The sequence below is a fragment of the Sapajus apella genome, unplaced genomic scaffold (assembly GCF_009761245.1).
Source record: "Sapajus apella isolate SASKATOON/1434 unplaced genomic scaffold, GSC_monkey_1.0 scaffold2, whole genome shotgun sequence".
Lineage (NCBI taxonomy): Eukaryota > Metazoa > Chordata > Mammalia > Primates > Cebidae > Sapajus > Sapajus apella.
The window spans coordinates 81,909,982-81,923,806 of NW_022436942.1; the positions used below are offsets into that span (position 1 = coordinate 81,909,982).

At 42.5% G+C, this 13,825-nt stretch overlaps 1 protein-coding gene across 5 annotated transcripts in view; it reads left to right on the top strand.

Moving 5' to 3' along the window:
• The window catches only part of GTF2H3 (general transcription factor IIH subunit 3), a 29,769-nt gene extending 16,323 nt beyond the window's left edge, over positions 1 to 13,446 (top strand). For 4 of the 5 annotated variants that reach the window (XM_032243661.1, XM_032243667.1, XM_032243690.1 and 1 more), the window contains 10 exons: positions 1,248 to 1,414; positions 4,144 to 4,206; positions 5,365 to 5,394; positions 5,540 to 5,568; positions 7,617 to 7,691; positions 8,766 to 8,819; positions 12,633 to 12,701; positions 12,906 to 13,041; positions 13,160 to 13,196; positions 13,280 to 13,446. In XM_032243661.1, coding sequence (XP_032099552.1) covers positions 1,248 to 1,414; positions 4,144 to 4,206; positions 5,365 to 5,394; positions 5,540 to 5,568; positions 7,617 to 7,691; positions 8,766 to 8,819; positions 12,633 to 12,701; positions 12,906 to 13,041; positions 13,160 to 13,196; positions 13,280 to 13,349 — 730 coding nt within the window. In that variant the 3' untranslated portion in view covers positions 13,350 to 13,446. The remainder of the gene's footprint in view (positions 1 to 1,247; positions 1,415 to 4,143; positions 4,207 to 5,364; positions 5,395 to 5,539; positions 5,569 to 7,616; positions 7,692 to 8,765; positions 8,820 to 12,632; positions 12,702 to 12,905; positions 13,042 to 13,159; positions 13,197 to 13,279) is intronic. The other variant, XM_032243682.1, reaches the window with a different exon arrangement.
• The last annotated feature ends 379 nt before the right edge of the window (positions 13,447 to 13,825 follow it).

Genomic DNA, 13,825 nt, shown 5'->3' on the forward strand with positions numbered 1-13,825 from the left:
TTTTTTTTTTTTTTTTTTTTTTTTTTGAGACAGAGTCTCACTCTGTCACCAGGTTGGAGTGCAGTGGAGTAGGACGGGGTTTCACCATGCCGGCCAGGGTGGTCTCAATCTCTTGACCTCATTATCTACCCGCCTTGGCGTGAGCCACTGCACCCAGCCCTGATTATCTTAAAAGTCACAAGGCTCACGCCTGTAATCCCAGCCCTTCAGGAGGCTCAGGTGGGCAGATCACTTGACGTCAGGAGTTTGAGACAGCCATTCATAGCAGCCAACATAGTGAAAACATGTCTCTACTAAAAATACAAAAAATTAGCTGGGCGTGGTGGTACATGCCTGTAATTCCAGCTACTCAGGAGGCATGAGAATCACTTGAGCCCAGGAGGTGGAGGTTGCAGTGAGCTGAGGTCGCACCACTGCACTCTGGTCTGGGCAACAAGAGAGAGAGTGTTTCTCAAAAAATAAAAAAAAGGGGGGGCTGGGCACAGTGCCTCAAAACGCCTGTAATCCCAGCACTTTGGGAAGCCAAGGCGGACAGATCATTTGAGGTCAAGAGTTCAAAACCAGCCTGGCCAACATGGTGAAACCCCATCTCTACAAAAAATTTAGCCAGGCATGGTGGCGGGTGCCTGTAATCCCAGCTACTCAGGAGGCTGAAGCAGGAGAATCGCATGAACCTGGGAGGCAGAGGTTACAGCAAACTGAAGTCATGCCACTGCACTCCAGGCTGGGGGAAAGAGCCAACCTCCGTCTAAAAAAAAAAAAAAAAAAAAAGTCATGAATCAGTAGGAGAATCTTTTCAGGGACCTTTGGACCAGATTTTTATTACTGGGATAGATGTGTACCTTAAATAAACTGGTAGTGAGTGAGAATTTGGTGTGAACCTGTTGTGTTTGTCATTTGAGAAAGGAAGCATGGGCACCCCTTGGCAGCATTTTGGAGATTACAACCCAACACCCTCTTTATTTCCCCACACTTTTCAGAAAACACTGAACCAGTAAAATATTCTGTGGTGATAGGCAAATGTTTGCCAATTTGCCTACTTTATGTATTTTTTCTTTGTTTTTATACGCTTTTTCTTTTTGAATTTTATCTTACACATTTTTAAACAATGAAATTTACTGTGGAATCTTGTGAGTCCCAGATTGTCGTGATTTTGTTTGTTGTCTCTGCTGAATTTCATTCTGATCATGAGTGAGCATGGGCAGTGAGTCCTGGAGTAACCAGGTTTTTCCCCCCTGCTGTTTCAGCCGGTTCTTATATCCTGGAAAGAATGGCAGACTTGGAGACTTCTTCGGAGACCCTGGCAACCCTCCTCCTGAATTTAATCCCTCTGGGAGTAAAGATGGAAAATACGAACTTTTAACCTCAGCAAATGAAGTTATTGCTGAAGAGATTAAAGATCTAATGACCAAAAGTAACAGCTTTTTAAAATTGTTATTTTGCAAGCAGAGTTGGTTTTGGAGGCCTTTAGGCTTTAAGTTCAAAGGTGTGAGGTTCTTTATACTGTATACCTGCACGTTGTCTCTTTTGAAAAATCATTTTCATCAAAGTCGGTGCATTATTTGACAAGCCTCTACGGCATTTGACCGTGACCTGTTTTTCCTCTTTTCTTGAAACATTATTTCATAGTTTCTATATTTGGCATTTCCTTCATCTTGTCTCTTAAAATATGTTTTTAATTCCGCGCATGATTTTCATGTTTTCTCCCTCTGTATGTTCTCATCCACTTTTGCCTTTAATTATCTTTCATATATGGACACTTTCCAATTTTGTCTCTAACCCAGACTTTCTTTCAAGCTCAAATGCCTTCTTTTCAGCGTCCCACAGTCTCTTGACGTGGCCCAGGCTAGTCTCATTATCTTTGTTCTCAATCACATGATTTCCATTCCCTATTTCTGTCTGCCCCCATCTACCTAGTTTTCTAAACCTAAAGCTTTCATTTTTGACTCCTGGTAACTAACATAATAATCAGCTACATAATCCTAGTTGTTTAGCCTCAGAAGGGTCTCCAGAATCCCACTCCTTATTGTCATCTTTTTATTTTTGATTTAAAAAAATGGTTTTTAATAGAGATGGGGTCTTGCTATGTTACCCAGGCTGGTCTTGAGCTCCTGGGCTCAAGTTATCCTCCTGCCTTCACCTCCCAAAGTGCTGGGATTACAGGCAAGAGCCATCGCACCCAGCCCCCATCCCTTATTGTCATCACGATAAGCCTTGACACTGTTGACATTTTGGGCTGGTTAATCCTTTGTTGTGGCAGCTATCCTGTGCATTGTAGGATGTTTAGCAGCACTTCTGGCCTTGGACCATTAGACGTCATAATACCCCCTAGTTGTGAGAACCAGCTATCTTCAGACATTGCCCAATGTCCCCTGTAGAGCACATTCACCCCACGTTTAGAGCCACTGCTCTAGATGACTGTTAGAGCTTCTAACTGGGTTTCTGACTCCTGTCTCCGCAGTCAAGTCTTTCCACTCAGCCTCTAGAGTTATCATCTTAAAAATCAAGGCCTCGGCTCCTGGGCTTACAGGCCTTTCCTGGCTCCCTGTTGCCTTCAGGTAGTGGTTTTCAAACTTTAGCTTGAATCAGAATCACCTGAGGGGAAAACGCAGTTCTAGAGAGACAGAAAGTAGGTTAGTGGTTGCCCAGGGCTGGGCAGGGACAGGGGAGTGATTGCAAATGGGCCCAAGTGATCTTTTGGGGTCATAGAAACTTCTAAAATTGGAGTGTGATGATGGTTGCATAATTGTAAATTTACTAAAAATGAATCGTATACCTAAAAGTACTTTTAGACCAGAATTTTATGGTTTGTAAATTATAAACCTGTTAAGACAGTGTCAGGCCTCACTCACAGTTTCTGATTCACTGGGTCTAGGGAGATCCCAAGAATTTGTATTTCTAGTACAGTCCCAGGGGATGCCCTATAGCTGGTTCCGAATCTCACTTGGAAAGTCACTGGCCTCCAGGATTAAGTCTCAGCTCAGCCTCACAGTATAGTGTTCAAGACCTTTTGTGGTGACCTCACGCATGGGGTGTCAGTTCTCCAGGACCAGCTCTAGGCTGATTGGCATGGAGTGTCAATCGGGGCTCCTTGCCCTCTTGAACTGCAGTTTTAGGATTTTGATTTCTTGAGTGACTTTTTTCACCGGAGTCACCAAACAAGTGGCAAACTCCTCCCTGCTTCTCATGGCAAGAGGAAAGAGTTTCTCCAGTCTTCCCTGCACTGGCTGAGCGCAGTGATGGGAAGGAGGGGATGGTGGGAGATGGAGGGCAGGCGCCTCAGAGCTTGGTGCCCTGTCCAGGGTGCTAGAGTTATGCACGACATTTTGTACCAGGTAGACCAGGAATAAACTAGAACCTTTCCAAGTAAAAACAGGATCTTTTTTGTGTTTGTGTGGTAAATACAAGTAACAAGGCCGGGCGTGGTGGCTCAAGCCTGTAATCCCAGCACTTTGGGAGGCCGAGGCGGGTAGATCACAAGGTCAAGAGATCGAGACCATCCTGGTCAACACGGAAAACCCCGTCTCTACTAAAAATACAAAAAATTAGCTGGGCATGGTGGTGCGTGCCTGTAATCCCAGCTACTCAGGAGGTTGAGGCAGGAGAATTGCCTGAACCCGGGAAGTGGAGGTTGTGGTGAGCCGAGATTGCGCCATTGCACTCCAGCCTGGGTAACAAGAGCAAAACTCCGTCTCCAAAAAAAAAAAAAAAAAAATACAAGTAAAAAAATTTGCTATTTTACCGATTTTTAGAATTTTTAATGTAAAATTTACATACCATAAAATTTAGCATTTTAATATTTAAATGTACAATTCAGTAATGTTGAATATATTTGCCTTGTTTTGCAACCATCGCCACCTTCCATAGTCAGAACTTTCTCATCTTTACAAACTGAAATTCTGTACCTATTAAACACTAACTCCCTGTTCCCCCTGCCCTCCCACTGGCCCCTGAACAAACACCAGGATGTTTTAAATTGAGAAAAGGTTAAAAAGCTGCTTGGTTAACCATTACCAAGAACATATTGCTATGTGTTTGAAAAATGTCTTGTTTGGTTTTATTCATGAAGAATGCTTTGGTTTGAAAGCGTGCTTAGTTCAAGTACTTAAATATTCCCTTTTAAATGTTTTCTGTTATTCACAGGTGACATAAAGGGTCAACATACAGAAACTCTGCTGGCAGGATCCCTGGCCAAAGCCCTTTGCTGTATCCTCAGTATCTGAATCATTTAAAACATGTCTTCTGTAATAAACATATCTGAACTTGTGACATTTGTTAGGACCTTGGGTGCCCATTAATGGGAGGTGTGAGTACCCTGAAGTGGAGGGTAACTTAAAAAAAAAATAGTTTATATTGGCTTTGAAATTTTTTTTTTTTTTTTTTTGAGACAGAGTCTCACTCTGTCACCCAAGTTGGAGTTCAGTAGCACAATGTCGGCTCACTGCTTACCTTTGCCTCCTGGATTCAAGCAATTCTCTTGCCTCAGCCTCCTGAGTAGCTGAGACAGGCGCCTGCCACCATGCCCAGCTAATTTTTTTTGTATTTTTGTAGAGATGTAGTTTCACCAAGTTGGCCAGGCTGGTCTCAAACTCCTGACCTCAAGTGATCTGCCCACCTCAGCCTCCCAAAGTGCTGGGATTACAGATGTGAGCCCCCATGCGCAGCCAGCTTTGAAATGTTTTTTAAGACAAGCGGTAAAAACGAAGTGGGAAGAGTGAGAAAACTCCAACTTCTCCATTGTGTCTTTCTGCCTGCAGGGAGCGCTGCTTCAGGCTGCTTTCTTGTTTCGTATTTTGATAAATTAGAACTTTTAAAACATTTTCATCTTCTTGACTTGGGAACAGTGTTTGATTTTTAAAAGCTGCTTAGGAGCCCTAAAGCTTAGTAAATGAGTGGCCACTTCTCCATTGGTGAACAGATTGTTTTCCACGTAGCATAGGGTAAAACCTTTCCATTTTATCTGTGTGACATTTTCTCAGTCTTATGGCATTAATTTTTGGGGGAAGGGCAATATTGAGTGATTCCTTTGTCTTAGAGTTTGTTGTGGGTTGCCTGAACATCATTGTGAATCAGTACTTGTCCCAGGACTCAAATTTAGGACACGGTAGATAATAGGGTAGTCAAGTGTTAGTAATTTTAATTTTCTGAGACAAAGATTATATTTTGGTCAGATGACAAAGCCCAGTTGACTGCAGAGTTAGTAACTGAAACCCTCAATTGTTCTCGTGTTGGTAAGTGGAGCATTTCCTTTCTTAGCTAGGTAGATGCTGGGTTTATTTAAAATTGGAGGTTACTTTTCTTTTTACTATAAATATGTATGAAGCAAAATAATATTTTTGTATTCCTTAATGTTAAAAAATTAAGACATTCATAGAATGAACAAGGAAATTAAAGGTAAGAGCCTGCATTTTACTATGAGAACCGTAATCCTACTTATTTTACTAGTATGTCTTTGCTGGACTGTTTAAAAATTGATTAGGAAGCCATATATATTTAGTAAGGTTTATTTAAATTTTATTCTGCTTTTTTCTCCTTATAGATAATCAGGAAATGAAATCAAGGATATTGGTAAGATTAAAAAAATCATTACTTTGTTTATATGACAACTATGGACAATTAGAAAACAAAATGGAGGCCAGGCGTGGTGGCTCACACCTGTAATCACAGTACTTTGGAAGGTGGAGGCAGATGGAGCCTGGCTAACATGAGGAAACCTCATCTCTACTCAAAATACAAAATTAGCTAGGCGTGGTGGTGCACGCCTATAATCTCAGCTACTCAGGAGGCTGAGGCAGGAGAATACCTTGAACTTGGGAGGCGGAGGACGTGCTAGAATAAAATAATCTTGGTAATTTGGGAAGGTGAGTGCCTTGCTAAGCACGATGTGAAACTCAAAGCTTAAAATCTTGAAAATATGAAACTCCCGAAACAAGGATGAAGGAAAAAGTTTCAGGAAAAGTATTTCCAGCAGAGCTACCTGACAGAAAATTAATCCAATATTTCCAAAATAAAAGCAGCTCTTATAAATTAATTGTTAGAAGTCAAGCTTTAGAAAAACAGGCAGAAAACAAGCAGTCTGCGAAAGAAGAAATGCAAACAGTCAGTTTAGCATTTGACAGTATGTTCAGTCTTACTAGTAAGCAAAAGCATGTCAAATAATGAGATTTTCATTGTTGCTCAGCACAAATGAAAAAACTGGCGGTTCCCAAGGTTGATGGTGAAGTTGGGGATTGATTATTCTCATGCATTGCTGATAGGAGGATAAATTGGTAAAAGTTTTTCTGGAGTGCATTTTGGTAATCTGTATCAAAATTAAATGTTCATATACTTTAGTAGTCAATCACTGCTTATTTTCTGGAAGTATTAGAGAGTTGTGCAGAGGGTCTATGAGGGTGTCATCAGAGCGTTGTTTAAAATGGAGAATTGGAAACTGCCTAAATAGTGGATATTTATGAAGTCAGCAAGAAGCATAGTATATATTCTAATTCATCAACATGAAAATATTTTTTCCCACATACATTGTGGACTGGAAAAGCAAGTTGCAGAACCCTAGGTAATCATCCCGACACCTGCGTGTGTGTTTGGAGTGTGTGCATTTTGGGTGTGTGTATGTGGATCTTGGATGTATGTGTGTTTTGGGTGTGTTTGTGTGTTTTGGGTGTGTGTATTTTGGGTTTATGTGTGTTTTATGTGTGTATTTGGGGTGTGTATATTTTGGGGTGTATGTATTTTGTGTGGTGTGTGTGTATTTTAGATGTGTGTGTGGGATGTGTTTTTTTGGGGGTATATTTTGGGTGTGGGGTGCGTGTGTTTTGGGTATATGTGTATTTGTGTGTGTATGTATTTTGGATGTGTATTTTTGGGGGTGTTCTTATTTTGGGATGTGTATACTTTTTGGGTGTGTATATTTTCAGGGTGTATTTTGGGTGTGTGTGCCTGTATTTTGGGTATGTGTATGTGTGTGCATTTTGTGTATGTGTATGTTTTGGTTGTGTATGTATTTAGGGTGTGTGTATTTTGGGTGTGGATGTATTTTGGGTGTGTTTTGGGTGTACGTGCACGTGTGTATTTTGGGCATGTGTGTGCTTTGGGTGTATGCATGTGTGTGTTTTTTGGGTGTGTGTGTTTTGAGTGTGCATGTGTATATTTTGAGTTTTTTGGGTGTGTGTGTGTTTGGGGTGTATTTTGAGTGTGTGTGTTTTGGGTGTGTATATTTTGAGTGTATTTTGGGGGGGGTGTTTGTTTTGGGTGTATGTGCATGTGTGTGTATTTTGTGTGTGTGTTTTGGGTGTGTATATTTTGTGTGTGCATATGTGTATTTTGGGCATACGTACATGTGTGTGTATTGTGTGTGTGTGTGTGTGTGTGTTGTATATACCTACCTACATAGGTGTTCTCAAGAATGAGTTCATCAAACCCTTACGTGGACTGTCGCTGGGTGGTAGGATTTGGGGGGAAATGTCACTGTCATCTTTATCCTTTAGATATCGTTTAATAATGATAAATGGGAAGACAGACTGGAATAATGTTGGTTATGGTTCACAGTATATTGTGTGACACTGCTGTGAGAGAACTAGGATGTGCCTGAACGGAATTAACATGGCTGTGATTTTTAGGTGATTAAGGCTGCAGAAGACAGTGCGTTGCAGTATATGAACTTCATGAATGTCATCTTCGCAGCACAGAAACAGGTGAACCGAGAGCCTACCTTTTAAAGTGTTTGTTTCATAAAGAAGGAGTCAGTTTCACTTTTTGAATGCTCTACTCTGAGATAATTCTGATTAAATAGCCTTATGAATGGGCTAGGAATCCAGAATCTGTATTGTGTTGTAGTCTTTTCTCTATTTTGGGTCCTGGACCACTTGAGAATCTGATGCATTCCCAAAACAACGTGCACTCAACCACGGTTTTGCATAGAGTTTATGGTATTCAGGTCACCCGTTAGCCCATCCTTGGACCCCATGCCAAGAATATCTGGTTTGACAGTTTGCTGTATAAACCTTGCCTCAATTTATTTATCATTTTGCTGTGGTGAGGTCTATAAAGATTCAGTATTTGGGCCGGGCGCAGTAGCTCACACCTAGAATCCCAGCACTTTGGGAGGCTGAGGCAGGTGGATCATGAGGTCAAGAGATCGAGACCATCCTGGTCAACATGGTGAAACCCCGTCTCTACTAAAAATACAAAAAATTAGCTGGGCATGGTGGCGCACACCTGGAGTCCCAACTACTCGGGGGGCTGAGGCAGGAGAATTGCTTGAACCCAGGAGATGGAGGTTGCGGTGAGCCGAGATCGCGCCATTGCACTCCAGCCTGGGTAACAAGAGCAAAACTCTGTCTCAAAAAAAAAAGATTCAATATTTTTACTTTGCAAAGAACTGACACGTTCAGATGAAGTATAATACATTTTCTTCTTTGATATATTTATAAAGAAAGAATACCTTCTTAAAACTTTAATTTTCATGTGAAATGCTGCTGTAGCTTTGCATAATGTTCTCTATTGTGGAGTGGCAGCATGATGTAGAGGAGAAAGCATGAATTTTGGAGATAGGCCGAGTGGGGTGACAGCTTTGCCACCTGTTGGCTCTGTGACCACAGCCCAGCTATGTCCTGGGTGCTTCAGCTGCCAAATGCAAATGAAATATCTGCCGTGATGTGTATTGAGCAAGCTATTTTAAGCATAGAGTATGGCGTGTAGTATGTTCTCAGGGTAGGGTAGTCATTATTGTTATTATTCCTGTAATATCTTTAAAATGTTTCTTTCAGAATATTTTGATTGATGCCTGTGTTTTAGACTCCGATTCAGGGCTCCTCCAACAGGTATGTTTTAAAACCATGCTTTGTGTGTCTGGTTATGAAAATTAGTGATTTTATATTGATTACAATTCAAAATGAAAATGCTTTGGGTATATTGGGTTAAATAAAACATGTTATTGAACCTAATTTTTTTTTTTTTGAGGCGGAGTCTTGCTCTGTCACCCAGGCTGGAGTGCAGTGGCATGGTCTTGGCTCACCGCAACCTCTGCCTCCCGGGTTCAAGTGTTTGTCCTGCCTCAGCCTCCCGAGTAGCTGGGATTATAGGCGCCCACGACTGCGCCTGGCTAATTTTTGTATTTTTAGTAGAGACAGGGTTTCACCATGTTGGCCAGGCTGGTCTCGAACTTCTGAACTCGTGATCTGCCCACCTTGGCCTTCCAAAGTGCTGGGATTACAGGCGTGAGCCACCATGCCTGGCCTGAACCTAATTTTATGTATTTATTTCCCCCTTTCTTAGGGAGCTACTAGAAAATTTTAAATTACATATTGCTTGCATTATATTTCTGTTGGACAGCACTATCAGATGTTGCTTTTTCCTTTGAGACAGAGTCTCCCTTTGTCACCCAGGCTGGAGTGCAGTGGCGGGATCAGGGCTCACTGCAAACTCCCCCCCCCCCCCCGGGTTCAAGCAGTTCTCTGCTACAGCTTCCTGAGTAGCTGGGATTACAGGTGCCTGCCACCACACCTGGCTAATTTTTGTATATTTAGTAGAGACAAGGTGTCACCATCTTGGCCAGGCTGATCTTGAACTCCTAACCTTGTGATTCACCCACCTCTGCCTCCCAAAGTGCTGGGATTACAGGCATGAGCCACTGTGCTACCTGCTGAGGCTCCTGGGAACCTTTTGCCCTGCATCTTTCACACTCTCCCTCTCCCGTCCGGCCCCACCTGCCTCCTTGCTACTGCCTGAAACAGGCCTGCTTCAGCCAGAGGGTCACTGCGCCAGGTGTTCTCTCTGCTCGCAAAGCCAGATGTTGCTTTTTAATGAAAAAGACAAAAACTGAATTTTACTTTAACTTGAAAGGGAAACAAAACCCTAACCCTAAAGTAAGTCTGAAGAAATTACCAAGCTTATGTTAGATGTTTTTTGGCCACAAATGTTGTTTCCTAAAGGATCAGTTACAAGCACAAAACTGTGACAAACCCTGAATTTAGGTTACTGCTACAGATGAAGGATGAGGAGAGCAAGGTCCAGTCAGAAATTCATAGGCTTCAAAGGTTCTGAGACTGTACTGTTTCTTCAGCTGATCGTAGGTATACAGATATGATGTTTATTTTATTATTTAAACCATACTTGGCCAAGCGCGTTGTCTCACACCTATAATCCCAGCACTTTGGGAGACTGAGGAGGGCAAATCACCTGAGGTCGGGAGTTTGAGACCAGCCTGACCAACATGGAGAAACCCATCTCTACTAAAAATAGAAAAATTAGCCAAGCGTGGTGGCGCATGCCTGTAATCCCAGCTACTCGGGAGGCTGAGGCAGGAGAATCACTTGAATCACCTGGGAGCCAAGATGGTGCCATTACATTCCAGTCTGGGCAACAAGAGCGAAACTTCATCTCAAAAAAAAAAACCACACACACCGTATTTGCACATTATGTATATAGATTCTTGTATGTATTATGTTTCAGTAGTAAAAATTCAAAAAGTTTGAATTCATGTGTTAGCAGCACATTTCAGTCTACACATTATCTGTAACTCCAAGACGATCTTGCCTCTGCCATGACTTCAAATGCCAGCTCTACCTCCCCGGCCCTCACATTCATTCTCTAGTCCAGTCCCAGACTCTCCTGAGTTCCAGACTTGCAGAATCCGCCCTGTCCGTAGTACCTGCTCTTGGACATCTGGCAGGCATCTTCCACGTCGTGTGTCCAAAGCAGAGAGCGCTTGGTTTGTCCTCTCAGCCTCTTCCTGCGCCATCTTCCTAAGTGGCACTGCAGCTCGCTCAGCAGTTCAAGCAAAAACCCAACTCTTCCTGTCTCTTCTCTTCCCTCCTTTCATATCCATGAGCAAATCCTGTTGATTCTGTCTTTAAAATATATCCTGGCTGAGCTCAGTGGCTCATGCCTATAATCTAACAGCAAAAACTGCAATTACTTTTCACCAACCTAATATAAATTCGAACATGGTGCTCACTTGCTTGAAACCCTCCCATGGCCTGTCATCACATGTCAACTAAAACCCAGAGTCAGGGCCTGCCAGGGCCTTTAAGATGCCACCTGCTGAGGCTCATGGGAACCTTTTGCCCGAATCTTTCACACTCTCCCTCTCCCATCTGGCCCCACCCGTGTCCTTGCTACTGCTTGAAACAGGCCTGCTTCCGCCAGAGGGTCCCTGCTTTAGCTGTTCATTCTGCTCACAAGCTCTTCCCTCAGGTGTTTGCATGGCCTACTCCCTGCCTGCCTTCAGGTCTCTACTTCTGTGCCACCTCCTCAGAGAAGCCTTCCCTGACCACCAGTGTCAGTGTTACTCCCTCTCCCCTTACCCTGCTTTATTTTTCTTCATAGAAGTGGTCATAACCTATAACATTATTTTTGCATTTACTTAACTGATTTACTCTCTGTCTTCTCCACTAGAACGTTAACTTCACGAGGATGGACACTGTGTAGTGCTGTAACCCCGCACGGTGCTCTAAAATAGTTGTTAAATGTGTAAATGAATCTAATAGACCAGCTGAACCAGGACTGTGCTATCAGAGGACCCTCAATCCTAGAATCAGAGCTAGAAAACCCTAAGCCAAGATCCAAGTGTAAAACCCTAACCCAGAGCAGCCGAGATTGCCTCCCTGCACTCCAGCCTGGGTAACGGAGCTAGACTCTGACTCTGACTAAAAAAAAAAAAGAAAGAAACAAAAATTAGCCAGATGTGGTGGTGACACATGCCTGTAATCCCTGCTACTTGGGAGGCTGAGCGAGGAGAAACACTTGAACCCAAGAGGCAGAGGTTGCAATGAGCTGAGATCACACCACTGCACTTCAGCCTGAGTGACAGAGTGAGACGCCATGTCAGAAAAAAAAAAGAAAGAGACCAATTAGCATGTGACCCAGCAATTAATTTCCTAGGTATAATTGGAGTTATACTCCTATTATAAACTCAAGAGACATGAAAACATAAACATGGGTCCACAGAAAAATTTGTGTGTGAATACATGAATATTCATAGCCACGTTATTCATAATGGCCCCAAAGTGAAAACAACGCAAATGTCCGTGCACTGATGAATGGATAAACAAATGGTGCCATATCCATACAATGGAATGTTATTTGTTATTAAAAGGAATGAAATGCTGATATATCCTACAGCATGGACAGACCTTGAAAACGACGACTCACAAAAGGCCATATTTTGCGTGATTTCATTTACATGAAATGTCACTAATGGGTATATCCATAGAGATAGAAAGCAGAGGCCGGGCACAGTGGCTCATGCTTGTAATCCCAGCACTTTGGGAGGCTGAGGTGATCGGATCATGAGGTTGGGAGTTCGAAACCAGCCTGGCCAACATAGTGAAACCTCATCTCTACTAAAAATACAAGAATTAGCTGGGCATGGTGGCAGGCACCTGTAATCCCAGCTACTCGGGAGACTGAGGCAGAAGAATCACTTGAACCCAGAAGGGGAAGGTTGCAGCGAGCCAAGATCACGCCACTGCATTCCAGCCTGGGTGACAGAGCAAGACTCTGTCAAAATAATAATAGTAATTCACATATCCCCCTCTGGTTTGGTAGACCTAAAGCATTGCTGGTGAGAATCCCACTCCTCTGGAAAGCCTATGTACGTGTGAGTTTGGCAGCAAGCTGTCTGTGTCTTGCAGGCTTGTGACATCACAGGAGGACTGTACCTAAAGGTGCCCCAGATGCCATCCCTTTTGCAGTACTTGCTGGTAAGGAGACAGCGGCAACCCTGATGCCTGGAGGGAAGGACGACCTCTGCGTGCTGGGAAAGGACTGGAAGCAAGATGGCTGGAGCTAGTACTTGGAAGAAAGGAATAAATGTGGGCCTTGGAATTTCAAGGCCTAGAATGGTGGGCTTCATGTTATTTTTTCTCCGTGTTTTCAATAAACCCTTTTGTTTGTTTATTTTACAGTGGGTGTTTCTTCCCGATCAAGATCAGAGATCTCAGTTAATCCTGCCACCCCCAGTTCATGTTGACTACAGGGCTGCTTGCTTCTGTCATCGAAATCTCATTGAAATTGGTTATGTCTGTTCTGTGTGTTTGTCAAGTAAGTTCATGTACCTAGTTTTTCTTTTTTTTTCTATGTTGGGGGGCAGGAAAACAGTTTCTCAGCTGTGTTGTTTTTCAGCCACCCTATTGTTTCTTTTTTTTCTTTCAATTTACAGTATTCTGCAATTTCAGCCCCATTTGTACTACCTGCGAGTAAGTACCTTTGAGATTGTGTGGGTGACTCATACTTCACAGCTCTAGAACATTAAAAAATGTTTTCCTCTCTATAATTACAGGACAGCCTTTAAGATTTCTCTGCCTCCAGTACTGAAAGCCAAGAAAAAGAAGCCGAAAGTGTCTGCCTGAGGATCAACTGTTTTCTTCATCTGTTAGCGCTGTTAATGGAAATTATATAGCAGAATCTTTGTCGGGAAGACTAAAAAAAATAAAGATAGGTATAGGACGATTTTTAATGTAGTGACCTTCTCACAGAAAATATTTCCCGAACATCCTTCTCATCCTGTGCTTCTGGAGAACTGATTTGTTTTAGGGAGTCATTCTGTGCAATATATCCTAAAATATCCTATGACTTGTTTCTGTCCAGAAAGGGGCAAGAAAGCACATGTTTGCGGCTTTTATTTTTTTAATGAAGTGGTCATTCATTAAAGTCAGCTTGTCATTACCCATCATGGGCTTTCTAACCGACTACCTGAATCCAGGTCCTCATTGTGAAATGCATGGCATGCGAAATTTGACCTTAGCTTTGGAAAAGGGATTGTTTGTGGAGTAATGGCACTAATCAACATAGAGTATCTTATTTGAATCAACAGTTAACTTCAATA